Source organism: Nothobranchius furzeri, chromosome 5 (assembly GCF_043380555.1).
Source record: "Nothobranchius furzeri strain GRZ-AD chromosome 5, NfurGRZ-RIMD1, whole genome shotgun sequence".
Classification (NCBI taxonomy): Eukaryota; Metazoa; Chordata; class Actinopteri; order Cyprinodontiformes; family Nothobranchiidae; genus Nothobranchius; species Nothobranchius furzeri.
This window is the reverse complement of record NC_091745.1, coordinates 8817744-8844595: the sequence shown is the minus strand read 5'-3', so window position 1 is coordinate 8844595 and position 26852 is coordinate 8817744. Positions and strand designations below refer to the sequence as shown.

The 26852-nt window shown below is 41.9% G+C and overlaps 2 protein-coding genes across 4 annotated transcripts; both read left to right on the top strand.

Moving 5' to 3' along the window:
* The first annotated feature begins 1325 nt into the window (after positions 1 to 1325).
* Positions 1326 to 11610, top strand: LOC107373754 (zinc finger protein OZF). 2 transcript variants are annotated; one of them, XM_015941910.3, is made up of 2 exons: positions 1326 to 1597; positions 10760 to 11610. In XM_015941910.3, the coding sequence occupies exons 1-2, from the start codon at positions 1426 to 1428 to the stop codon at positions 11575 to 11577; spliced, it is 990 nt and encodes a 329-aa protein (XP_015797396.3). In that variant the 5' UTR covers positions 1326 to 1425; the 3' UTR covers positions 11578 to 11610. The 2 variants fall into 2 exon arrangements, with proteins under 2 accessions (XP_015797396.3, XP_070407490.1); XM_070551389.1 differs by lacking the exon at positions 1326 to 1597 and adding an exon at positions 8580 to 8993.
* A 9675-nt stretch (positions 11611 to 21285) lies between these two features.
* cd2bp2 (CD2 (cytoplasmic tail) binding protein 2) lies at positions 21286 to 26532 on the top strand. Of its 2 annotated transcripts, XM_015941909.3 has the most exons (7): positions 21286 to 21382; positions 21677 to 21758; positions 24038 to 24167; positions 24303 to 24460; positions 24540 to 25095; positions 25171 to 25256; positions 26250 to 26532. In XM_015941909.3, exons 2-7 carry the CDS (start codon positions 21684 to 21686, stop codon positions 26358 to 26360), a joined length of 1116 nt encoding a protein of 371 aa, XP_015797395.3. In that variant the 5' UTR covers positions 21286 to 21382; positions 21677 to 21683; the 3' UTR covers positions 26361 to 26532. The 2 variants fall into 2 exon arrangements, with proteins under 2 accessions (XP_015797395.3, XP_054596196.2); XM_054740221.2 differs by lacking the exon at positions 21286 to 21382 and having other exon boundaries at positions 21463 to 21758.
* The last annotated feature ends 320 nt before the right edge of the window (positions 26533 to 26852 follow it).

Below are 26852 nucleotides of genomic sequence, written 5' to 3'. Positions count from 1 at the left end.
GAATAATGTTTGCACTGTTATTGATACGGTTCCTAAATGGTCTGAGGAACAATTTAATGTTGGCAATGCTAAAAGTATACTTTCTACCCATTTCAATGGCAAAAATAAATATACCTATCAAGGTTTCAACATACTGTATGTCATGTTTTGTGTGATCCACTGCTTTTTTGTAGTGATAGCCTACTAGGTACAATGATTAGATTTATAGCACTGTGTGACATCAACCACAAAATTATGTGTTTGCATTTGTAGAGGGTTAAAACAATAGAAATTGATTTAAACGGACGGATAAAAAGTGACACATAAAACAGACATTCTCCTTTCTAATTTAGTTTCATTCATTTCATCATTCACTTGCACTCACAGTACTCCACTGCCATTTTATGTTCAGACCACTAGGTGGCGCAGTGAACTTGTGGCAGGATAGGGCTATCATGTAAGCAAGCAAGAAGACCAGCAACCTTGCTGGCTATCCAGTTAAGGAAGTAACACATTTTAATAAGAAAAATCTGAATAAAAACAGTTACTTTCCCTAGTAACTAGTTACTTAGAAACTAACGAGTAACTTAAAGTAACTGAGTTACTCTTGAAAGAAGTAACTAGTAATGTAACTACATTACTAATTTAAAGTAACTTTCCCAACACTGGTCTTAAGCCAGGCCACACGAAGGCATGATATCCCATAGTACCTTTGTTGTACTGAGTGAATCGACTGAAAGCGAGCACTTCTAATCCCATTTGTTATGTGCCATGGATTTCACATATGATGTTTGTGAATTTTGAAGGCACCTTCTGATGCACACAAAGTGCTTATTTTCGAACCGGGGCAAAAGATTATTTTAAGTTTAGTGGGAAAATATGTCCAGGACTACAAATGCGCATCACCAAATGGATGTGATTGAATCAGACATGGAGAAAAGCAGAGGTAATATGGCTGTAAGTACAGCAGACTTTTAATCCTTCCCTGTTTTCTTATTTTCTTTTTTGGGGGGGTGGGGGGGGGGGGGCTGGGGGGCAAGCAAGACGCTTCTGTGTATGTAAATATGGTTGAGGCTTTGCCCAAGCAGGCTTGTATGTAAATGAGTTGGGACTGCTTTTAATGACCAACAAGGACTCAGTGTTGAGATACTAAAGATGTGAATGAAACCTACTTTTGTGTCGTCCTTGACTGCTCCACAACATATTGGCTAAAGAAAAGAATTTAAAAACACAAAAACGTTGCTTAATGTGCCTGTAATGTGTTTTTTAATTATTGATCATTGGCTCGTTTCCTTTTTCTGACATAAATCCAGAAGGTGGCGGTAATGTCCCTTTAAGTTGGCTTCCCGACCCGACTACTAAAATTAACAGAAGTAGACAACAAGCTGTTAGCTGAGTTAGCTTGCTGTTCGGTGTCAGGTGAATATTTGAGTCTCTGCAGCAACAATGTCGTCAGGTCAGTCTCTGAGAGAGTTTATCAACAAGCGACTATCTGATGCTGCTGAAGAAATATTTACAGAGTTTCGAAGAAACATCGTTCAGTTGGAGGAAGAGATCGATCGTCAGCGCAGACTGCTGGATCTCAGCTGGAAACCACAGATCAATTTACACAGAATAGGTATGAAACTCATGCGGGACTAATGCGGGTTTACTGAGGACAGAATCTCAATAAATTCCTATACTCCTTTTTCGGTTTAAAGACTTAATTTCTGATACTAGGTCGGGAAACTTACCACCACTTAAGCTTTAGAGAAAGAAAATAGAAAAAAAAAACATTACATGTGTTTTAGAGACAATATGTGCCAATTTCTTCATTTATAGGTTCATTGTTTTCCGAAGCGTCTTTAGATGCATCAGATTCGTGCAGATGTCCATCCTTTTCCTTCCCTTATCCACCCGGGTAACAAGGGCCTAAGCAGGGACACACAGACCACCTTCTCCCTAGTTACTTGGGCCAGCTCCTCCGGGGGAATCAGTGTTCGTTTATTTATTACAGTATTTATAATTTACACAAATATTAAATAGGCTCATAAATCCGTCTCTCCCCCCACTTGGAAAGTCAGACCATCTCTCTCTGCTCCTCCTACCTGCATACATACCACTGAAAAAAAGAACAAGGCCAATTATTAAAACCATTAATACTCTTACAGATGAAGCCATGGCTCAACTGCAGGACTGTTTTGCTCATACAGAATGGAGCATTTTTGAAATGCTGCATACGCGTCGGGAGACCAGGCCAAGTACTGGCGGGCAAGGACTGATCTTAAAAAGGGAGTCAAGGAGGCTAAAGTGAGCTACACCAAAAAGCTGTCACAACATCTGTCTGCCAGCAACCCAAGGAGGGTCTGGGAAGGACTAAGGCCGGGGACACACTGGCCGCGGAAGCGCCGCGAAAATGGGACCGCCTTCATTCGGCGCCCTTGTTAAGCTATTCTATAGACCACATGGGCCGCCGAAGCGCCGCGAATCGCCGCGCGCCGGCGCTCCAGCCCGCGCCGTGCAGCGATCATTTCGGCGTTGGCTCTATTTTTTTCGCGAGCCGCGGGTGAATCGCGTCAATTCTGGCAGGAAGTCAAACGTAGACATAAGAGGCAGGCCGGTAAAGTTAACAAAATAAAGCATTTCAAAATAAAATTCCGCAATAGTCAAATGTGTTCGTAAACAGACACTGCAGAAAAACCACACGAACACGCACACACATACACACACATCGAACTTGTGTGCGTGTGTGACCACGTGAAGGGGGGAGTGGTTTTGGGTGTCTTTTCACCGGAGCAAACAGGACAGAGAGGCAGAAAGTCTGAGGCAAGCAGTTAGGATGGATGACTTTAAATTAATTATGGAAGTTGAGAAACACAAGGAGCTGTACGACCCCCGAAAAACATGATTGTTTACGTACCCATGTCGGAAGAAACTGCTAGGATACAGCTGCAGAATTGGAGTGGGTTCCAAGAGATTCAACTGGCAGAAACAACTCATACCATAGGTTCACACACACACACACGCGCACGCGCACAAACACTCAAACGTAGGAAAAGAGCTGAGAAAAGGCAGAGAGGAAATGGAGGACACCAAGTGTTTAAAAGAAAAACTACAGCTGAGCCGAGGCGCGCCTCGACTGGGGCGCGTCTGATCTGAACTGAGGAGCGGCGAGCAGCGGCCGAATTTCGTGAGCGATTCGCTTCTCGGCGCTTCGCGGCGCTTCCGCGGCGCTTCCGCGGCGCTTCCGCGGCGCTTCCGCGGCGCTTCCGCGGCGCTTCCGCGGCGCTTCCGCGGCCGGTGTGTCCCCGGCGTAACGCCGGGGACACACCGGCCGCGGAAGCGCCGCGAAAATGAGACCGCCTTTATTCGGCGCCCTTGTTAAGCTATTCTATAGACCACATGGGCCGCCGAAGCGCAGCGAATCGCCTCGCGCCGGCGCTCCAGCCCGCGCCGTGCAGCGATCATTTTGGCGTCTGCTCTATTTTTTTTGCGAGCCGCGGGTGAATCGCGTCAATTCTGGCAGGAAGTCAAACCTAGACATAAGAGGCAGGCCGGTAAAATTAACAAAATAAAGCATTTCAAAATAAAATTCCGCAATAGTCAAATGTGTTCGTAATCAGACACTGCAGAACAACCACACTGTAGTGATCTGTAGTTAGATCTAAATATTATAATCAGAAGTGGTTGTTTTTATCATCAGGGAGTTTACTTAAACACTCTGTATTGACTGAGAGACAAGAAAAGAGAGAGTTGGGATCGTTTAAGAATCTTTAATTTCTATAATTATAAATTCTTACAATCTACCAGGACTATCTCAATGATGGATGCATATGGATTTGGATGTTTCGTGTTGGTGTGTGTGTGTGTGTGTGTGTGTGTGTGTGTGTGTGTGTGTGTGTGTGTGGTTCAGAATCTCTAGGCTGACGTGGGCGGATCTGGTTGTTATGACTACAAATCACGAGGCTTCAGAAGCTGATGACATGAGCAGCCATTTTGCCGTGACTACGTACCATCTGGAGCCTTCTGTGTTAGATCAGGAAATGCCAGGTCCTCGGACCTTCAGATGTACTGGAGCTGGTAGAACAGCGGTCACAGCACGACAAAGCCCGTCGGCGCATCGACTCCCAGTAGTAGCGGCAGGCGTCAGCGAGTTCAGCTCTTATTTTGAAAGGACGTCGTCTTGTTGTTCAAACAACGGAAATCTCCAGCTTGACAGTTCTCAGCTTAAAGTAGGAAAGTGCAGCTGGCCAGCCTGCACCTTTCTTAGCGATGACAAGGTGGAACTCCTTAGGAACTCAGCTTGAACAGAACTGAGGTTAAAATGGAACTGAGGATAAAATGGCGTTGCCTTTTTTTATATCCCCTAGTTGTTTATAAATCTTAGTAAACCGGATTGGACAACTTCATTAAACAACCCAGATTCTGCCCTACGACAGACGAAAGTTCTGATTGGCTGAGAACAATGTGTTATGCGTTTCCATGTTGATGTAGATCAGTCTGTCTGGTGCAGTCCTGTTTATTCATTAAACACATTAGGGTTGTCACGGTATGAAAATTTAACCTCACAGTTATTGTGACCAAAATTATCGCGGTTTTCGGTATTATCGCGGTATTTTTTAAACGGTGTTGCATATGTTCAGAAAGCATAGATAGTCCTGTTCTACACAAACTGAAATAGTTTAACAGTGTTTATTAAACCTAAAATAACACAAAGCCTTAGCAAAAGTGCAACTTTTCACAAGTAAAGGAACAAATAGCTTATTTTTCTGGAACATGTTACAGTAGTCAGTGCGGGTTTAAATTATACAAATCCAAACATTCAAACCATAAACAATATGTAAACAAATCAAAGAAACACCACTTGTTTTCTCATATACTTGTTTTCTTCATTATCAAAATGAAAATCTAAATCTCCAGTCCACACTTGACTTGAGCACTGTACAAGTCAACCTTAAAAAATATGTATTTAAAATAAATAGCCACTTTAAACAAATTACTAAAATAACTACTACACTATGTAATCAAATCCAAATGTTCAAGTATAAATGGCATTGAATAAGTAAACAAATCAATGACAAGGAACTAATTGTATATTTCTCTTCATCATCAACAAATAAGATGCTTCATCCAGCAACAGGGTGTCCGTGACACGGTTTAACTGCTGGCAGAGGGCGCTGCGGCTGCAGTATATAGTGACTCGTTGCATTCTCCCTCAGCCAAAAGTCCTCACGTCATGCATTTAAGCTAAAATTCTAATGATAACCTACCTTGCACTGGCTGTAGAGACGTGGGTGATGGTCACGCAGATGTGCCATTAGATTCGAAGTGTTGCTGCCTTCTGCAGACACTTGTTTCCTGCACGTTCTGCAAACGGGATAGCAGTCTTCTATTAACTGTCCCTCAGCGTTTTTCAGAAATCCCAAATATGCCCAAACTTCCGATTTAGTCTTCTTTGAGGGCTGATGGATGTCCTGGGCGCTGCCGTCTCCTCCTTCGGCCATTATTTCAGCTTCAAAGTTTTGGTGCCGTTGCAAATTAAAAAGTGCGTGTACGCGCCGCGGGAACTTCAGCTGAAGCGACGGTGGCTGGTAAGGGTCACCGCGCTGAAACCGCGGCCACGGTAAACCCACCGAGATAATTTAGTTTTTTAAAAACTGGACGGTTATTTTTATTGTCAACTTTTTTACCGGGGTTTACCGCTATACCGGTTACCGTGACAACCCTAAAACACATAACTCATGACATCTTTATTTCACAGATCATTCACCTGATTATTATTGATCAACATATGTTTTGACTAGCTTTATCACAAATAAAGTACTTTGATTAATTAAAAGCGTTCTTCTTCTGTTCTTCTTCTTCTTCTTCTTCTTCTGGAAGGTAAACATTCTGAAACCAGCACCCGACCTTGGCGATTCCTACACGTTGTTACTGTGTAAAGGGGCAGCTGTTAAGGGCAGACAATTATGATATTCATAACGCTACAACACGAACACGCACACACACACACACACACACATCGAACTTGTGTGCGTGTGTGACCACGTGAAGGGGTGTGTGGTTTTGGGTGTCTTTTCACCGGAGCAAACAGGACAGACAGGCAGAAAGTCTGAGGCAAGCAGTTAAGATGGATGACTTTAAATTAATTATGGAAGTTGAGAAACACAAGGAGCTGTACGACCCCCGAAAAACATTATTTACGTACCCATTTCGGAAGAAACTGCTAGGATACAGCTGCAGAATTGGAGCGGGTTCCAAGAGATTCGACTGGCAGAAACAACTCATACCATAGGTTCACACACACACACACACACACACACACACACACACACACACACACACACACACACACACACACACGTAGAGGAAAAGAGCTGAGAAAAGGCAGAGAGGAAATGGAGGACACCAAGTGTTTAAAAGAAAAACTACAGCTGAGCCGAGGCGCGCCTCGACTGGGGCGCGTCTGATCTGAACTGAGGAGCGGCGAGTAGCGGCCGAATTTCGTGAGCGATTCGCTTCTCGGCGCTTCCGCGGCCGGTGTGTCCCCGGCGTGAGACATATTACCAAATACAAGGACAGCAGATCTAGCACTGAAATAGGAGCTTCATTAGCCGAAGAACTCAACTATTTCTTTGCTCGTTTTGAGAATACCAGCTTCCCCACAACTAACATCACTCCTATAACATCACCTGCTTAGTTTGGTTCAGATACACAAATACTCACACTTCAAGAACAACAGGTTCGCACCGTGTTCAGGGCTGTTCATCAGAGGAAAGCGGCTGGTCCAGATGGTATTCCTAGCTGAAGAACTGCGCAGAACAGCTGTCCATGGTATTTACCAAATTATTCAATCGCTCCTTGTCTGAAGCTATGGTTCCATATTGTTTGAAATCAACAACAATAGTCCCACTTCCCAAGTCTACTACAATCAACAGTCTCAATGATTACAGACCCATAGCACTCACACCGGTGGTGACCAAGTGCTTTGAGAAGCTGGTGCAAAAACATATCAAGGACTTCCTCCCACCCAGCAGCGCGGTGTAGCCTACATATTTTGTTATTTAAGTTCCTCCGGAGTAGCAGGACCGGCCAGACTATGAAAAAAATTGCGATTTATAGTCCGGAAAGTATGGTAGTTACTAGTATTTGAGATAAATTAGCAGGCTAAATACGTTTCATATATTTCCAAAACGTAATACTTGTTTGTATCTTGTACAGCCAAGTAGCCTTTATTCTGGACTCAGTACAATTTACCAAAAGTAAAGAGACATTCTACAGATGAAGTAAGCACAAGATAACTTACTGGAAGAAACAGAATTATTATCATGAGAACCAGAACAAGAGAGCCTGATAAGTCATGTGAACATAACTGTTAAAAAGTATGTATGTGTAATAGAAATAAAAATATATTAGAATTAGTGTAACTCACTGTGATCCAAACAAAAATCAGCCATAGCTGATTAGCAATCACGAAATGAGGTCTGGGAGTTTTTAAGTTTCATTCTTTTATTTTATTTTAGTTTAAAGGCGGCAGTGACCTAAAATACATACGTATAATTTTACTTACCGAAAAAAATGAAGTGGAGACTCCTTGGACGCTCTTATTTGTGCAGTTAATGCCACAGCAAGTCATTTTGTCCAACAATTGCACAAAAAATATCCAAAAACGAATACACAAACACAGAGACTCAAAATGCCGGAGCAGTTTCCAAGCCAGACCGAGGCTCTACTGAGGCCTTTCCACGGAGCTAGCTCTGCGGTCACGTGTGTCTGATGCTCAATAATTATACAGAATTTTAGGCTTTTAACACACTTAAACAGAAGAGTGAGAAAAAAAAATCCCCCCCCCCCCCCCCTCAGGGTTGTCATGAGTGTAAACTAGATAATTTAGACAAAAAACATGTTTTGGTACCAGGCTGTAAACATGTTTATTTCTGCTGTGAAATTGGTATTTTTAACATGGGAGTCAATGAGGATTTGCTCGCTTCTGACACCAGCCCCCAGCGGATGAGGGTGGAACTGAAATTTTTGGTACTTCCGGGTTTGATTCAATTTCAGAGCTGCATTGTGGGGGCTTGGTATGCACCAAACTACAGTTCAGACTACCCACCCTGCCGCTCAGTGGGAATGGGAGAAGAGCGTGTGTGTGTGTGTGTGTGTGTGTGTGTGTGTGCGTGCGTGCGTGCACGCCTGTTCTCTGCATCGGAGCTCTTGCCCCGGCGAGCAGACACCTGTTCAGGGTAGAAAGCAGTGTGTGGCACAAGATTATGAGGACACACATGGCAAATAATAAAATAACGTGGTTCATGAAAAGCAACACAGCTCATGCCCGTCTTTGTTTACCTTATTATGGCACTCTTTTACCTTATTATGGTTTATCTTCTCCTGGCACTCACAGAGCACAGTCGCTTCTGCTTTGCTCACTTATCTTTTTTTCCCAAGGCTCTTTTTGTCCTGCCTGCCTACAGAGCGCTTCTCTGCATTTCCTCTGGAAATCGCTATTTTTCAGAAATGGATTTAATTAATTGGTCATTTAACGCGATTGATAAGATTTTTTCTACGATGAGAACGGAGGAGGGGGCTCCCCCTTGCCCTCATGGGACACACGCAGCGGGATATATGCTCGATTCCTGGAAGGAGTGGAAGGTCATCTGTCTCACTCAGCTGTCCATTGAGGAGTCTTGTTATCCTAATCTGATGCCAATGCAGCCTTGAAGCTGCAAAAAATCATCCCCCACGAAGGAAGGAATGCAGACAGATGCTGTGGAACCCGTCCTACCCCCCACCTTCAGATTGTGGACTTCACAGCGAGGCCATCAACCTGCAGGAATGTGCTCTATGTTCCTCCCAAGATCTCTCTCCCTCCTGTGGACACAGCTGGCTGAGCACCGCACATGGCTGCTGGCCCTGGAAAAACAGGATCCCAGCCCCCCCTCCAACGGAGTCTCATGTTGTGAATGTTGAAGTTCGTGCTTATATGTTTGAGGTGTATTTTTGCATAGTACAGCTACACCCTGTCGGGAGTAACTCTGGTATGCCTTTTTTTCCCTCCCCCAACCTATCCTCATGTAATTCCTTTTCATCTATTAAGGTAGCGCAACTCATGTTGCGAATGACCGCAGTCACCAATTCTTGTCATGTGTCTTGCCCATGTATGTCTGATCTCTGAATTGTGTGTACTGAAACTCAATTTCGTTTATCTGTATGTCTTGCACATGTGGTAGAAATGACAATAAATGACTTTGACTTTGACTTGACTATGGAGGACACCGCAGACTTTCCTGCGCGTATTAAACACCGCCCACAGGCTCGGGAATTTCCGCTTTCCTGAGAAGTTCCTCGGATTTATATGTGAACACTACACCGCCCGTTCGAGACCAAACTCACGCCATCCAGCCCGACCAAACCCTGACCGTGCTGACGCTAATGTGTAAGCGCCGATAGTGTCAAGGACGAGGAGTTTTAAGTATCTCGGGGTCTTGTTTACGAGTGAGGGAAAGCTGGAGCGTGAGATCGATGGGCAGATTGGTGCTGCATCTGCAGTGATGCAGACATTGCACCGGTCAGTCGTGGTGAAAAGAGAGCTGAGCCAGAAGGTGAAGCTCTCAATTTACTGGTTGATCTACATTCCTGACCTCACCAAGCTTTGGGTAGTGACAAAAAGAACAAGATTGCGGATAATAGCAGCCGAAATGAGTTTTCTCCACAGTGTGTCTGGGCACTCCCTTAGAGATGTGATGAGAAGCTCAATGTTCCAGGAGAGGCTCAGAGTAGATCTGCTGCTCCTCCACATCAAGAGGATGAAGTTGAGGTGGCTCAGGTATCTGATTAGGATGCCTCCCTGATATGATTTTCCAGGCACGTCCAACTGGGAGGAGACCTAAAGGGAGACCCAGGACACAATTGCGGGACTATGTCTCTCGCCTGGCTAGGGAGCACCTTGGGGTTCCCCCAGAAGAATGATAAATGTCCCGCACTTGTATCGCACCTCTCAGAGTAAGGACTCCAAAGCGCTTTACACTATAGTGTATCATTCATCCATTCACACACACATTCACACACTGATGGTGATGAGCTACGACGTAGCTACAGCTGCCCTGGGGAGCACAGACAGAGGTGAGGCTGCGGAGCACAGGCACCACCGGTCCCTCCGACCACCACCAGCAGGCAAGGTGGGTTGTCTTGCCCAAGGACACAACAGCGGAATTCTCTGTCCAGAGCCGGGATCGAACCCGCAACCTTCTGATTACTGGATAACCCGCTCAACCTGTTGAGCTACTGCTATCCCAAAGAACTGTCCCAAGTGACTGAGGAGAGGGAAGTCTGGGCTTTTCGACTTAGGCTGTTGCCCCCACAACCCGACTCCGGACAAGCGGAAGAGAATGGATGGATGGAAGGACGGACGGATTTACACTTATATTAAATAAACTACAATAATAATGAGGAAATTTTAAAGTTTAAATTTTAGATCACCATTGATAATAATGTTTTATTGAGGACAGAATTTTTGGAAAATTCATGTTTTATTGCTGTTAACAGTTTTATTTTCTTTCTGAAGTTTTACTGTACAACATAGGTGAGGTCAGTCAGAAACATGTGTTACTTTATCATGTTTCAGATGGAAAGAACTCTTGATTTTTACCACAAACAACAAGGGACAAAATGGATTTTTGTAAAAACTTTAATCACTTTGTGACTTTGTTCCTCTTGGTGTCAGTTTCTTGAGATTTGTCAGATGAAAAATGAATGAAATCTGCTTTTTTAAATGTCACATTAATACAAATGTTCTTTTATTTAGCCTGTCCAGAACTCCCACCGCATCATGTCTGGGAAAAGGAGGAGATTCTGACTGACCAGCACCTCAGTAACCAGGAAATGACCTTCAGTTTGGACCACGAGGAACCAGAATATCCACGGTTGAAAGAGGAACAGCAGGAACTCTGTATCAGTCGTCAAGAAGAACAGATCGCTCTGAAGCAGGAAAATGTTACCTTCATGGTGAATTCTGCCTCTGAAGAAACAGACTGCTGTAAATCAGAAACAAACAGTAACCAACCCGTTTGTCAGATTTCTCCTGAAGCTGAGAACCAAGATTTATATAAGAATAAAAACTCAGAAACAGACAGACATGAAGAATCGAAGCAAAATAACATATGTAAACAAACCAAAGGGCACGGAGAAAGTTTTGACAATCGCAAGAAGCCATTTTTATGTAAAATATGTGGAAAATCTTTCAGTCACAATTGTTTTTTTATTCATCACATGAGAACACACACAGGTGAGAAGCCATTTCCATGTGTAACTTGTGGTAAACGTTTCTCTCAGAAGAGTAACTTGACAAAGCACATGAGAACTCACACATTTGAGAAACCCTTTGTGTGTGAAACTTGTGGTAAAAGATTCTCTCAGAGTTGTCACTTGACTCTTCACAAGAGAACTCACACACTCGAAAAGCCCTTTGCATGTGAAATTTGTGGTAAACTTTTCTCTCGGAGTGACCGCTTGACTGATCACATGAGAACTCACACAGGGGAGAAGCCTTTTCCATGTGTGATCTGTGGAAGGAGATTCAGAAAGTCATCAGCTTTACGTCTTCATATAAGAATTCACACTTGACAATGTATTTATAAAAATGTTTTGCTACCAATATTTTGATAATGGTGTCATTTCTAGAGTCCCAGTCACACTCAAGTCCTCAGTGTTTCTGAGTCCAAGTCACTAGGTCCTACAGGCCAAATCTTGAGTACAACGTCCAATTTTAACTCCCTTTTTATGTAGAAAATGAAGATATATTACTACTGCAGGAATTAGCAGGTAACCTATGCTAATACTAGCTTGTTATATTAGGTCAGATTACTGGACCAATATAACCACATTTTCCCAAAGCATTTGTAAATGTACGGGTGACATGCTGTTGTTTTCAAATTCATGTTATATTATTTTGCCATATGCATTAGCTGGGGGGCATTAAGCTGCTTGTCTTCTTGTCTGCTTGCATACTGGCCTCAGCAGGCCCGAACAGTCTCGTGCCTTGCCAATGGTGTTCTTTTGGTCTGGTGGGCGGGATGACCATCGACATATAAATATTGGACAATGGGTTTCCATAGACTCCAATAATAAGTTTTTGGGCTAAAATGGGAGGTGGCCACCACCGCCATTTTGACAGTGTCACAGGTTCCGTCAAGCCCAGACAATTCCACAAAAGGGAAGAGAGGTGGAGCTGAGGATGGGGCTGTAAGGCTGGGATCAACTGACAACACCCGGTTGAACTAGCTACAAGCTAACCTGAAGCTAACCCAAAGCTAACGCAGAGGTGGGAGCTAAGCTAATGGAGGTAGCACCCTAGCTACAACCGGAGTTAACTGTGCACAATACCAGAGCTTCTGAGTCAGAGTAACGCTGGGCTGACCGCTGGGTAAAACCGGGTGGAACACAGAGGTCTCCCGAAAGCTGCTGAAAGCCGGCAGCCTGCGCAGGAGACAGAAGCCGCGATCAGAGATGCGCCAAGCTGCGGGGAGGGGAGAACCACAAACCGGCCGGCAGCCCGCGCAGCAGACCGAAGCCGCGATCAGACAGATGCGCCGAGCTGCGGGGAGGGGAGAAACGGGTGGAAAACATCGGTCTCCCGAGAGCTCCACAAGCCGATAGTCGGAACCCAGCTCCACCAACATGTTATATTTCAACCCATTTTCTAAAGTGCAGCATTATGTTAAATGCACTGGGTTTTACTCTATTACATTTAAATTTCATGGTTAAACAGTACACATTGAAATCTAAGCTCAGCTCGGCAGTGACCTAAAATACATAAATATAATTTTTAGGGCTGGGACTTGATTAAAAATTTTAATCTAATTAATTACAGGCTTTGTAATTAATTAATCTAAATTAATCACATTTTAATCGTTCAGGGAAATGTGCTCTCAAAGTATAACTTTTCATTAAAATTATGAGACAAAGAATCAAACATTAGACATGGTTATTACTGTAAACTAAAGCTTTTAATAAAAAAATGCATTTTAATTATTCAAATGTCACTGTGTGATATGAAACAAAACCCAAATCAACTAAAAATTATAATTACAAATAGAAAACACCTGCAAATGGTTCCTGAGCCTTTAAATAGTCTCTCTGTCTAGTTGAATGACTGAAATAAATTTTACTTTGCACCAAATTCTAATTTTTCCTGTTTCACTTGTTTGTATGATTGGGAGTTTTTATTAGCATTTCTTCTCATAATGTAGTAAAAACACATAAATAATAATCCTTCAAAATGACAGTAGAACAGGCACAAATATGATCTAGGACTTAAATGTACTAACTTTTAACACCAGAGCAGGCGTGGCATATTCTGAGAATGATCAGGAACACTAACTGGTTCCAGCTGGATGACTGGAGGTTGATGGGAAGATAAAAGATCACGGCGAGGAAATAATGATGTGACGAACAGGTGAGCGGACGTTCCTTACATGGGAAGTCCTGACGTCACGTTAAGAAGGGGATGCTGCAGACCCGCAGATTCACACCTGCATCAGCGAATCTGGTGTGATCTCCAGCCTGATCACAACTTTCTCATTCCTCGCTGCCCCTGATACACATCCGCCCCTTAGCTGATGACAGCTTCAACACACCTCGCAGCTTAATGATAGGAATGCATGTGATGTTTAGACAGTGACTCGTCTCAGAAACATATAATTCCCCTACAGAATTGTTTAGAAAATCATCAGAAAAGTTTCAGAGTGTTTCTGTTTTAACTTAAACTTCTGTTTTCAACTTTAAGACACGTTGTTTGTGATTGTTTACAGAGTAGTGAGAACACGGAGCGTTCTCCCAGCGGCAGCCAGGTGCCTCTCTTTTGTCGGACTACTTTCATAAACTACTGTTAGGGCAAATAATTATTCTGTCTGGTGCTTTCAGCGCTGCAACTTTTGTAAAGTTACCGGTGCCACTGGGCAGCCGCAGCAGTATCGATCTCTGAAAAATGTCCACGACACGGACTCCGTTGTTGTCTGGAAGTTTTTTTTTTCCAAGTTAAGAGGCGGACGGGTTTTCTAAATCCTGCATCAGTCCAAGCAAGGCAACTTCTTTCTGTTTTTATTCCGTTTTAGTAGCCATTAGCACTGTGCATTGTTGTGTGTGTCAGTGATATTCAGTCTATGAGGAAATCGTGCAATGACGAAGGTTCTGCCGTGCTTGAAATGCACGATTAAACTACGATTAAATGCGTTAAATTTTTTTAACACGTTATTTTTTTCTAATTAATTAATCGTAATTAATGCGTTAAAGTCCCGGCCCTAATAATTTTACTTACCAAAAAAAAAATGAAGTGGAGACTCCTTGGACGCTCTATTAGTGCAATTAATGCCACAGCAAGTAATTTTGTCCAACAATTGCACAAAAAATATCCAAACAAGAATACACAAACACAGAGACTCAAAATGCCGGAGCAGTTTCCAAGCCAGACCGAGGCTCTACTGAGGCCTTTCCACGGAGCTAGCTCTGTGGTCACGTGGAATTATACAGAATTTTAGGCTTTTAATACACTTAAACAGAAGAGTGAGAAATAAATTCACCCCCCTCAGAGTTGTCATGAGTGTAAACTAGATAATTTAAACCAAAAACATGTTTTGGTACCAGGCTGTAAACATGTTTATTTCTGCTGTGAAATTGGTATTTTTAACATGGGAGTCAATGAGGATTTGCTCGCTTCTGACACCAGCCCCCAGTGGATGAGGGTGGAACTGCAATTTTTGGTACTTCCGGGTTGGGCTCAATTTTTGAGCTGCATTGTGGGAGCTTGGGGATGACGCGACGCAGCAGAAAAACTAACATACCGTTAGTTTGATATACAAAATTTTATTTTAAAGCATACCTCAATTTTCTGTTGACATTGGGATCTCTTGAGTCCAACTAGACGGACCGTGGCTGAGCTGCTTGGTGCCTGGTCCATTCCTGGTGTGAATTGACATGCTGTGGAGCATGCGAGTAAATTGCACAGCTTCTGTAAAATACTTTTGATGTACTTGGTGTTAGTTGGGGTAAGCATTGTTTTCAATAAACTGCATTCTCAGAAAATGTTTTGTCATTTTTTTTCATGTTGAAACTATTTAAAACCTTGTTAAGAAAAAAAATATATATACACACACGCACACACACACACACACACACATGAATATACTTCAATGGATAGAGAGACTATTACAGATGTAGGAGCCATAATTACATATATTTTCTGGGTGAACTGAGTTTCTATTTTATTTTTTTATGTTGTCAAGGTGATGTGCAACAGAGGTCAAGTTGGTGCAGGCGGCCACAATCAAAAGAAGCTGTTCTTCGGGGTTAGGTTTATGCAATATATCGTACAACGCTGTAGTTTTTTAGTTGTAGTCAAAGATGGCGTCTGGTGACTGTGCAACCATCTTTCTTTAGAACAAAGGCTTTTAGCACTTCTTCTTGCTATGGTTTTAAAGACAAGTCCAAGTCGTTTAGAACAGAGGAAAGAGCCACAGCGAACTCTGCTTCAGACACCATCTTCTTTGTTTATAGGGAGCCTAAGTCTCCTCCCTTTCCGGTCGGCTCATGGGTCCCCAGAAGAAAAAAAAAATGAACGCAAGTCAACGGGGCTAAAAACACTATTTTCTAATCCACTTTGCCTTACACACATCACACATATGTTATATTTCTATTTAAATTTAAAGTAATGATGTGTGTCTTGACTACGTCTGTCACACACTTTGAGATTTATCAGCTTGTAAAAGTTTGTAATTAGTGTGGCAGAGTGGATTGCTTCACCTGCTGCCACTTCCCTTGATTAGATACAGGTGCTGGCCAGTAAATTAGAATATCATCAAAAGGTTGAAAATATTTCAGTAATTCCATTCAAAACGTGAAACTTGTACATTATATTCATGCAATGCACACAGACCAATGTATTTCCAATGTTCATTACATTTAAATTTGATATTCATAAGTGACAACTAATGAAAACTCAAAATTTGGTATCTCAAAAAATTAGAATATTCTGAAAAGGCTGAATATAGAAGACACCTGCTGCCACTCTAATCAGCTGATTTACTCAAAACACCTGCAAAGGCCTTTAAAAGGTCCCTCAGTCTTGTTTTGAAGGCACCACAATCATGGGGAAGACTTCTGACTTAACAGCTGTCCAAAAGACAATCATTGACACCTTGCACAAGGAGGGCAAGACACAAAAGGTGATTGCTAAAGAAGCTGGCTGTTCGCAGAGCTCTGTGTCCAAGCACATTAACAGACAGGCGAAGGGACGGAAAAAATGTGGTAGAAAAAAGTGTACAAGCTCTAGGGATAACCGCACCCTGCAGAGAATTGTGACGACAAAACCATTCAAAAATGTGGGGGAGATCCACAAAGAGTGGACTGCAGCTGGAGTCAGCGCTTCAAGAACCACCACGAGGAGACTCATGAAAGACATGGGATTCAGGTGTCGCATTCCGTGTGTCAAGCCACTCTTGAACATGAAACAGCGCAAGAAGCGTCTCGCCTGGGCCAAGGACAAAAAGGACTGGACTGATGCTGAGTGGTCCAAAGTTATGTTTTCTGATGAAAGCAAGTTCTGCATTTCCTTTGGAAATCAAGGACCCAGAGTCTGGAGGAAGAGCGGAGAAGCACAGAATCCACGTTGCATGAGGTCCAGTGTAAAGTTTCCACCGTCAGTGATGGTGTGGGGTGCCATGTCATCTGCCGGTGTTGGCCCACTCTGTTTCCTGAGGTCCAGGGTCAATGCAGCCGTCTACCAGGAAGTTTTAGAGCACTTCATGCTTCCTGCTGCTGACCAACTTTATGGGGATGCAGACTTCACCTTTCAACAGGACTTGGCACCTGCACACAGTGCCAAAACCACCAGCACCTGGTTCAAGGACCATGGTATCCCTGTCCTTGATTGGCCAGCAAACTCGCCTGACCTTAACCCCATAGAAAATCTATGGGGTATTGTGAAGCGGAGGATGCAATACGCTAGACCCAACAATGCAGAGGAGCTGAAGACGACTATCAGAGCAACCTGGGCTCTCATAACACCTGAGCAGTGCCACAGACTGATCGAGTCCATGCCACGCCGCATTACTGCAGTTATTGAGGCAAAAGGAGCCCCGACTAAGTATTGAGTGCTATACATGCACATTCTTTTCATGTTCATTCTTTTCAGTTGGCCAACATTAGAGAAACAAACATTTTTTCATTGGCCTTTAGAATATTCTAATTTTCTGAGATACCAGATTTGATGTTTTCATTGGTTGTCACCTATAAATATCAAAATTAAACGTAATAAACATCGGAAATACATTGGTCTGTGTGCATTGCATGAATATAATGTACAAGTTTCACGTTTTGAATGGAATTACTGAAATATTTTCAACCTTTTGATGATATTCTAATTTACTGGCCAGCACCTGTAGATAGATGAAAGATAGATAGATAGATAGATAGATAGGTAGATAGGTAGATAGATAAACTTTATTGTCCACCTCAAATTGAGGCAGAAATTTGCCTTTGACATGGCTCACCTTACAATACAATCCATGTCGCATTCACACAAATACATAAAAAGACAATTAAAAGCTATTGGAATGTTATCATCGTAAAAACTTTAAGAATTCAAAATTGTAATTGCGGTGGGAACAAACGATTTCTTATAGACTCCTTTCTTGGCCAATGGAACCCTGATCCCCCTTCCTGATGGAAATAACTGAAAATGTGGGTTCAGTGGATGGGTTGAGTGCACTGATCAGGGTAGCCGTCCTGTGCACTGCTCGCTCGTGAAGAACAGAAAGTGGGATCTGAGGTGAACCTGTAATTTTGCTGCTTAATTTAACAATGCAAGAGAGTTGTGTTTTGTTTTTAACTGTAAAAAAGTTATACCAAGCTGTAATATTGAAAGTTAGAATGGATTCAATCAGTGATTTATACACAATTGTTGTTAGGGGTCAGCCAGTCCGGGCCCTGGTGGCCTCCTTTAAAAGGCTCACCAGCGCAGGTGTGACTAGGTTGCTGATTGCTGCCCCTTCACCAGATATGTGTTGTGTTTGTCAGAAATGTACACTATGACTTATCAGGTTGCTGATGGCTGCCCCTCCACCAGACAAAGAGGGTGGAGGAGTTTGGGGCTTTCCTATCTGCCCTCAGGTGGAGCGATGTTGTACTGTGTGTGGTTTGGAGCCAAGGTACAATGGTGGGCGCTGTACCTGGCTATAGCTCCGGGAGTTGACGTCACTTCTCCCGGCATGCAGCAGTTCAAATCGAAACGGCGCCATATTGGCAGGCAGAAGCCCGCAGTTGGACTATTTGTTATTGTCAGAAAACTCAATCAAACGGGAAATATGGTAGATTCCTGTTGTGCCCCAGGATGCAGAACAGACACAGACGACATAAGGAATGAGCCATCTACAGGATTCCCCAAGATCCGGAGCACCACAAACGTTGGATCATTGTAATAAAACGCGCTAGTGACCGGGCTAAAATGAAACTGTGGGATCCCGAGAGTAAAGGTTTTCGTTTATGCAGCGACCACTTCATATCAGGTACTAAAACCAACGTTTCCTCAACTGTGTATGGTAGTTATTTTAAATGCTTTTATTACGATTCTTAGTGGGCTTCCTAAACTTATTTTGGCGTGGCTTTTTCTGTCTTATTACTCATAGCAACAAGTAAACGTCACGTAAAACGTTTCCTCGTGAGTTCTGCGTGCTGCCGTTTACGTGTTTTATGATCAACGCAATTAACTGGCTAAGCTATATTTAATTTTAAGCAATGGTTGATCAGTTGTCAGATCACACATAAAAAGCACTTTGGATTGCTATTATCTGTCTCACTGAAACAGATCTCAGTCTCCTGCCTGACATATTTATTTTATTCGCGGAAAAAAATCAGACTAGTGATTTCTCTTGGCGTTCAGTTTATACATTGAAACAGCACAGCACTCTATTTAAACTACTTATATGTAAATCTATGTTATTTGTCCATCCATCCATCCATTTTCATCCGCTTATCCGGAGTCGGGTTGCGGGGGCAGTAGCATCGAGGGACCCAGACTTCCCTCTCCCCAGCCACTTGGGCCAGCTCCTCCGGGGGAATCCCAAGGCGTTCCCCGGCCAGGTCCGATAAGAAGTCCGCTCCGACAGCTTCTGGCATTTTTAAAAAGTATCCCAGGGGCACAGTAAGGGTCGGAGATGTCTATTTAATTTCAGACTATATAAAACGATTTCTTCGGTTTTAAAGTGTGAAGTAAACTCCGACGAAGTAAAATCCAAGCCGAACCCGTTAATTTTGTTTACATTTGTTGCCTGCCAACATGGCGTCTACTCTCTGAGGGTCATGTGACATCCGGAGCTCTATAGCCCAGATGGACACTAAATGGAGGAATGCATACATTTCTGTCTGGCCTGGAGCAAGGACCACAGAGCAGCCAGCGGAGTTTCATACAAGCCCCTGGGTCAACGGAGCCACAGCGATGGCGTGGGAGCATCTGGAGGAGTATCCATCAATCTGGAATACTTTGAAGGGTAGAAAATGTCTTTTTGGGCTTTTAAAGATTTTTCATGTTTTAAATTTTTGTTTTATTGCATCTGAGGTTCCCAGTGAATGTGGCGATCCCACTGCGGTGGTGGCATCTTGTGTGTGTGTGTGTGTGTGTGTGTGTGTGTGTGTGTGTGTGTGTGTGTGTGTGTGTGTGTGTGTGTGTGTGGGTGTGTGGAAAAAGTGGGCATGCAAAGAGGCATAGAGCAATACATTTTACCGTACATTCAGTTGATTGAGTCAATGGTCAAGAATTAATAAACATAGAATTTTTCCATAACTGCGGAGCCCCTCTGATGACATGGTCCAAAAAATAAATAAATTGTGGCCACGAAATACTATTTTGAGGGCACGAAATAGCTATAACGTGCCCACGAAATACTTATTTGTGGCTTATAGCTATTTCGTGGTCTCAAAATAGTATTTCGTGGCCTCAAAATAGTATTCCGTGGCCACAGTTTATTTATTTTTTGGGCCATGTCATCAGAGGGGCTCCGTGCATAACAGCAACTGCACTGAAAATAAATTTAGGATTGTTCTTATTCTCCTCAATTGGCAATGAAAAATAAGCAGTTCTGCTTATTTTTACAAAGCACGAGACTATATTTTCAAGATAATGACAAATAAGCAGTTTTGCTTATTTTTACAAAGCACGAGGCTATATTTTCAAGTAGGAATCCTCCCAGTGTGTAGAGCGCCATGTTCACTCCAATTTTCTAAAGTTCTGTTTTAAAGTTTGTAGACCAAGATTAAACCAGGGAGCCAACTTCCTTAATTACCTTCTTTTTAAAGGGGCAGCATAATCTAATGCTACACTATGAACTAGACCATCAATTAGTGAAGGACTAGAAATGAAAATATTGTCCTCTGCTACGTTCCTCTGAGATGCTGAGACAGTAAATATGGAACAGCGTTGTCAGATAGAGATTGACTATAGTGAAATTTACTTTCATGTTCAGAGAACTCAGCTAAAATGAACACAGAAGTTATCAGAAAGTGGTCTGAGAGGACTGGATTATGTGATAATATTGTTATTTCCTCACACTCTATGCCATAAGCCAGCACAAGGTCTAATGTATGATGGCAGGAGTGGGTGGAGTTATGTATTTTTTAAGTAAAATCAATTGATTAAAGGCCACATTGAGGATATCACTTTCAGTGTCAGCATGAATGTTGCAATCCCCCACCCCACTACAATGACCTTATCAGTATTTAGCACCAAATCAGATAAAAAAAATCAGAGATCTGATCCAAAAACTCAGAGTAAGGGCCTGGTGGATGATGCAAAACTACAAACAAGAATGGTTTTACCGTTTTACAATCTGGATTAGGAAAACTAAGAGTGAAATGTTCGAAAGAATTGTAACCATTAATTGGTAAAGGATTGATTAATAGGTCTGAATGAAAAATGGTTGCTACTCCTCCTCCTCGCCTTGTACTTTGAGCAATATGATGATGTCAATAATTAGAGTCGACTCATTTAAACTAACATAGTCCTCTTGCTGCAGCCAGGATTCTGTGAGAGAGAGCAACGAGATCTGATTATAACAAATCAAGTATTTAACTAACAAAGTCTTAGAAAAGATAGACCTAATGACCCACATTTATTTGTTCTAGTAAGTTGCATTCATTTTTTTGTTCTTCCAGGGACCCATGTACTGGAAGTAGATGGGCGTGACTTAGGATCCCTATACTTTTTTTAAACATAAATCCAAATGTTCCACCCACATATTAGAATTTATAATATATTTAATCAGGAGTTTAAATCTGAACGCCAGCTCCCACTCCTCACCACGTGGTGGCGGTAATGCGTCAGTCCATGACGAGGAGCAACCAAAGAAATGAAAACGAACGAAGCTTGATTTATTTTCAGCAGGTTGTTTACCTTCTTACCACGTTACATCGTTATGTTTTCTTTATACTTACCTTCTCATTAATCGTTGTTTTGATGTAGCTTATATTAGCTGTGCATCGTCACTTTCCGTCATTTTAGATTTCTAGATCCGTTTACAACGTTCTGCGTGTGCAATGTGTTGTTGTTTTTGGCTAATGTAGCAACAAGCTAACACGAGTTTCTTTTGAATGACATAACGATGAATTATCGCACAGCTGATAGTTTAGCTGGCTTTCAGTGGCGACCGTAAACGAATCACTTTATTGTCTTTTGTAGTGTCACCATGTCGAAAAGAAAAGTCACGTTTGAAGACGGGGTCGGGGAGTTTGACCTGGAAGACGAGGGTCCAAATAAGAAGGTGATGCATTTAAGGTTATAAAGAAAGAGTTGAGTGTGGAGGTGTCAGTGGTTAGTTGGAAGCCCTAAGTCCAGGCCGTTGACTTGTCTTAAATAGTTTTGGATTAATACTAATTTATTGGTAAAACCCGGAAGGCAGTTGTCTAACATTCTGATATAAAACTAACAAAGAAACTTAAATACTTGGTATTATAATTGCTTCCGTGAACCAAGTTAATCTCTTACACTTTTAGCATGTTTACCTATAAAAGTCTTATCGTTTACTCAAGCTGATGCTTACATTGCATTGCTGTGTGTGTGTGTGTGTGGCCTACCACAAGAGCTGCAGATCATCTTATATACTGCTGCAGTCGAATCCATACTTTGCTCATCCATCACTGTCTGGTTTGTGTCAGCCACAAAAATGGACAAATGCAGACTACAGTGTATTATTAAAACAGCAGGAAAAATAATTGGTGCCCAGCTGCCCTCTGTCCAGGAACTGTACATCAGCAGGACCAGGAAAAAGGCAGTGAATATTGTCCAAGATGCCACACATCTTGCATCTACTCTCTTCCATCTCCTCCCATCTGGCAGACGCTATAGATCACTGTACACAAAAACTACCAGACACAAGAACAGTTTCTTTCCTTCAGCCATTTCTCTCCTGAATCTGTAGATTCTTTTACCATCCTTTTATTATAGTTTTTTATACTTATTCAGTATGCTTATGGATATGAGTGAGTGTGTGTGTATACATGTGTGTGTGTGTGTGTATATATATATATATATATGTATATATATATGTATATATATATGTGTGTGTGTGTGTATATATATATATATATATATATATATATATATATATATATATATATATATATATATGTGTGTGTGTGTGTGTGTGTGTGTATGTATATATATAAAAATATACGTGTGTGTGTATACATGTTCTTATGTGTTTTTTATGTATTTTTATTCTCATTTATTGTAGTTGTTGTATGTTTTAGAGAGCGAACATCTACCGAAGCTAAATTCCTTGTAAATGTAATTTTACTTGGCCAATAAATCTGAAATCTGATCTGATTCTGTGCTGTGGTTACTAGCCTGGTTACAGATTAATGTTTCTGCTGTTTTTTACACATAAACGTGTCAGATCAGCTAAACAAAAACATGTTAAAAAATAACCCGAGTTAATACAAAATTCAATTTTCAAACAACAGAATTAGCTTTTGGGCCTTGGCCTTTTGCTATGACACTTGTTTACCCCCCAACTGGAGGGCACTTGGGCTGAAAAAGGCTCTTCAAAGCAACCTGGCCCTATGAGCAAAACATGATTGACTCCTGATTAAAACAACTGCAATCAAGCTTTTGTGATCATGGGTGATGAATTGTTTTGATGCAGTGGAGTGGAGCTGTTCAGGCGTTCTTCAGAAATTTCCGGTAGTGAGCAGAATTTTGCTTGTATGATTTTTTTCACAGCTCTTAAGTAAGATTACTTTTAATCAAATTTATGATGAGCACCCCCCCGGATAATCCTAAACCCTCCAACTCGAAGGCTCCAAGTATGACCTATTTTAACCTATTTTGTCCTACATCATTTTACATTCAGTGTTGCAGCAAGTAGACTCGCACAAGGCCTCTGCACAGAAAATAAATATTAAAATGAAAGTAAAATATCAGTATTAAAATGAGATATACAATTACAACAATATACAATCAAAACATGAAGTGAGTCGGATAACAGTTCAGTCTTACAGGACTATGCTTTAGCATATTTCTGACTCAAACGTGCCAAATCCCATACAGCAGCTGAATGCACCATTTAAACAAGTTGAATCAGATCTCTGTACTATTTTAGACTTTTTGCTGCTGGCATGTCTTATAAAGACTTTATTGAAACAGTTTAGTAGCAACAAGAATGGTAACTAACAATCTTCCATTTCAGTTTTCCACAATTCTCAGAATATTGTACATTTCCTATTTATTCTGAGTGGTTTGCCTTTTGAACTAAAGACTCTTTATTTTTTTAACCACTCATATCTTTGAGTTTTCTATTTTTCTATCACTTTCAGCAAATTGTTTAACCAGTGACACATTAATGCCTTTGTTTTTTACAGCAAAAGTAGTAATAGTGGTACTTGTGCCGCAGCACTGACCCATGGGTTTAGGGGTTTGTCTTCAGACACAATGCATTTTTACTTTTAATGCAAAGATCAGAACTTTGCTTTTGACTCTACGTTTACTGGTTATACTGCTATTTTGTATTTAGTTCATCATTTTCTTTTGCTGTAATTGCAGAGCTGTGAGGCTGTCAGTGGACCAGGCTCCAGGTTTAAGGGTAAACACTCCCTTGACAGTGACGAAGAGGATGATGGAGAGGACACAAACAACAGCAAATACAATATTCTTGACAATGATGATGTGGAGGGTATGTCTTGTTAAGTATTTCCATTATACTTTTGAAGTTGTAAACTGGGTCCAGTTTTCCTTAGGCTGTGTGAAGCAATGTTTTTTGTTAAATGCTTTTTGTGGTGAATTGGGGTGGTGCCACCTTTGTTTCCAGGCCAAGAAGGAGCGACTATTGACTTTGACGAAGGAGTTTCTATTACACCTTTCAACCTGGAAGAGGAGATGCAGGAAGGCCACTTTGATTCAGAGGGAAACTATTTCATCAAAAAGGAAACACAAATTAGAGACAACTGGCTCGACAACATAGACTGGGTAATTGCATTCTCAGACAAATGATTATTTAATGGAAGCTCTGCATTTTGCAGTAAGTGAAGTATCTGTTTTCTTGCAGGTGAAAATAAAAGAGCAGCCTATTAAGAAAAAGAAAGGTCTTGCAGCCAAACGGAAACGCAGAGTCGGTGATGAAGATGAGGCAGAGGAAGAGAAACGAAGGGAAGAACAGCAGGCAAACCAGGAGGATGAAGAGGAGGAGGAGATGCCTGCAGAGGACCCGTTGGCTGCCTACACTCAACAGCAGCTTGTTGAAGCTGTTGTTGAACTGCTGCAGCCTGGAGAAACGGTCGCCGCGGCGCTCCGTCGGTTAGGAGGCCTTGGAGGGCGCAAGAAGGGAAAGCTGAGAGAAGAAAACCAGTCCACAGAGGAAGCTTCAAGAGACACGGAAAAGCTGGATAGGCTCACAGCTTTAGCTGACAGGCTGGTTGGATCTGGGATGTTTGAAATCTATCAGCAGAGCTATGAAAAACTGGCCTACGTGATGAAAAGCATGACCAGCAAGAAGCCAGCAGTGAGGCAGACGAAAAGTGACGATGAGGAAGAAGATGAGCTTGACATGTTTGGTGATAAGTTTGATGAGAAGATTGGTGAGAAAGAAGAGGATGACAACCAAGGTTCTTTCCTTCATGCTTATAAATGATTAAGTTCAGAAGAAGGTTACTTACCTCGATTCCCCTTTTTCTTCTCAGTGAGTGATGAAGTGATGTGGGAATACAAATGGGAAAATGAGGAAAAATCTGAGGTCTATGGGCCATTCACCAGCCAGCAGATGCAGGTATTACTACTATTTTAGCTCTGACGTGTTAAATGCCCAACTTCCAAACTGATGTGGATTAAGAGGGTTTTCCTTTTTATTACGAATGTAGATTCTTGTGTGTCTGTGAGGAATTCAGAACACTTACCGGGCTTTTCCACCTGACACATTAGCATCACATAACGTCTGCAAAGCACCCTGCAACGTCCGCGAAGTGTAGTACACAGCAAATAGCCGCCGTCACAGTGGGTGCGTTTCCACCGACTGCTTAGCGCCAACGTTTTTGAGGCATCCCAGAAGCGTAGTGACGCGTTGCTCCGTTAAATTTATGCTTCCATTCTTATTTTTGTTAGCACTGTGCTTTCGTGCTGTGCTTTCATGACATGTCAGTCTCAGCCATTCAGATCAGGACAAACACAGGAGCACTGGGAAACATCTGGACACTTTAAAAATAATAAAAGACACGTGCCGATTTCCAGTTGCTTGTTTAAAATAGTTGTGATGCCTCTGTAGCCGAGGTAAACCCAACACAAAACAAACCACAGGTCTTTTTCAGACAAATGCTGCCGTCTTTCCTCTTCATTGTTACTGCGTGAACTTCCAGTTCTCTGGTGATTTCGTGATCTCGTGGGTTCAGCTGTTGGTGATGTTTTTGCCGCTGTTTCATTTCTGAAACGCTCCCAGTAGGAAGGGACAAGCGACTGAGATTGGAGGTCAAATGCTTCTATTACGTTACGCGACGCTTATGCATTCAGTGGAAATTAGGGGTTAGGCAGTGAGTAGTCTGATTTTAATTTTTTATTTTTTCTTGTACATTTATATTTTAAAAGAAAACATAAGTATAACACCTCATACATTTAAATGCAATGTTTTAAACATGTATTTTATTTATTTCCCTCCTCAAAATACCAATAATTCCATCATTTAATCTAAATAATTGAATTGTTGACTGGTTGTCTCATTAACCCCAGTCTGACCTAGTGGGCTTTTATTTTCTTACTGCTGTGTTTTCAGGGCTGGGTGGATGAAGGCTATTTTAGCAGCGGCGTCTACTGCAGGAGGGTGGATCAGGACGGATCTCAGTTCTACAACTCCAGAAGAATAGACTTTGACCTCTTCACATGAATTATGTACACCATCAGATGAAAAACAGCCCTCTTGAATTTTGTCACCACTCATGTTTTACTTGGATTTTCTCTGTTTATACACCAGGGTTTGGAGGAGAATTGGTCCATTCATTTTAGCCCTGCCTTTGTTTTCTGCAGATAGTTTTTAAATAAAAGGCTTGTGTGCATCATTGCTGAAATTCTATTCTTTCTTTTTCTGAAGCAAGGACACAGCTTGTAAATGCTGATTATTCATATACACTGCAGTTTTACATTTTATTGTTGCCCTTAATAACGTGTTTACATTTAAAGTTAGAAAACATGAGCACAGGGAAATCAGGGCAATGTAAGTTATTTTCTGTCGGAATAATTTTATTACAGTATTTAGGCAGAGTTGGAAAATGCCTAATAACCAAAATAAACCATTCCCCAGTAAATATGCACATTAATTTCGTAATGTGAATTTAAATTCGTCCTTAGATGGTTTTAAGCTTGAGCTTTATGCTTTTTT

Bases quoted from the DNA above. Each gene is read 5' to 3' on its own strand.
- LOC107373754 (XM_070551389.1), top strand. From the start codon at position 8,720: ATGCTGTGGAACCCGTCCTACCCCCCACCTTCAGATTGTGGACTTCAC. The intron at 8,994-10,759 runs GTATGCCTTTTT...TCTTTTATTTAG, and splicing joins CCCTGTCGGGAGTAACTCTG to CCTGTCCAGAACTCCCACCG.
- cd2bp2 (XM_015941909.3), top strand. From the start codon at position 21,684: ATGTCGAAAAGAAAAGTCACGTTTGAAGACGGGGTCGGGGAGTTTGAC. The intron at 21,759-24,037 runs GTGATGCATTTA...CTGTAATTGCAG, and splicing joins ACGAGGGTCCAAATAAGAAG to AGCTGTGAGGCTGTCAGTGG. The intron at 25,096-25,170 runs GTTCTTTCCTTC...TTTTCTTCTCAG, and splicing joins AGAAGAGGATGACAACCAAG to TGAGTGATGAAGTGATGTGG.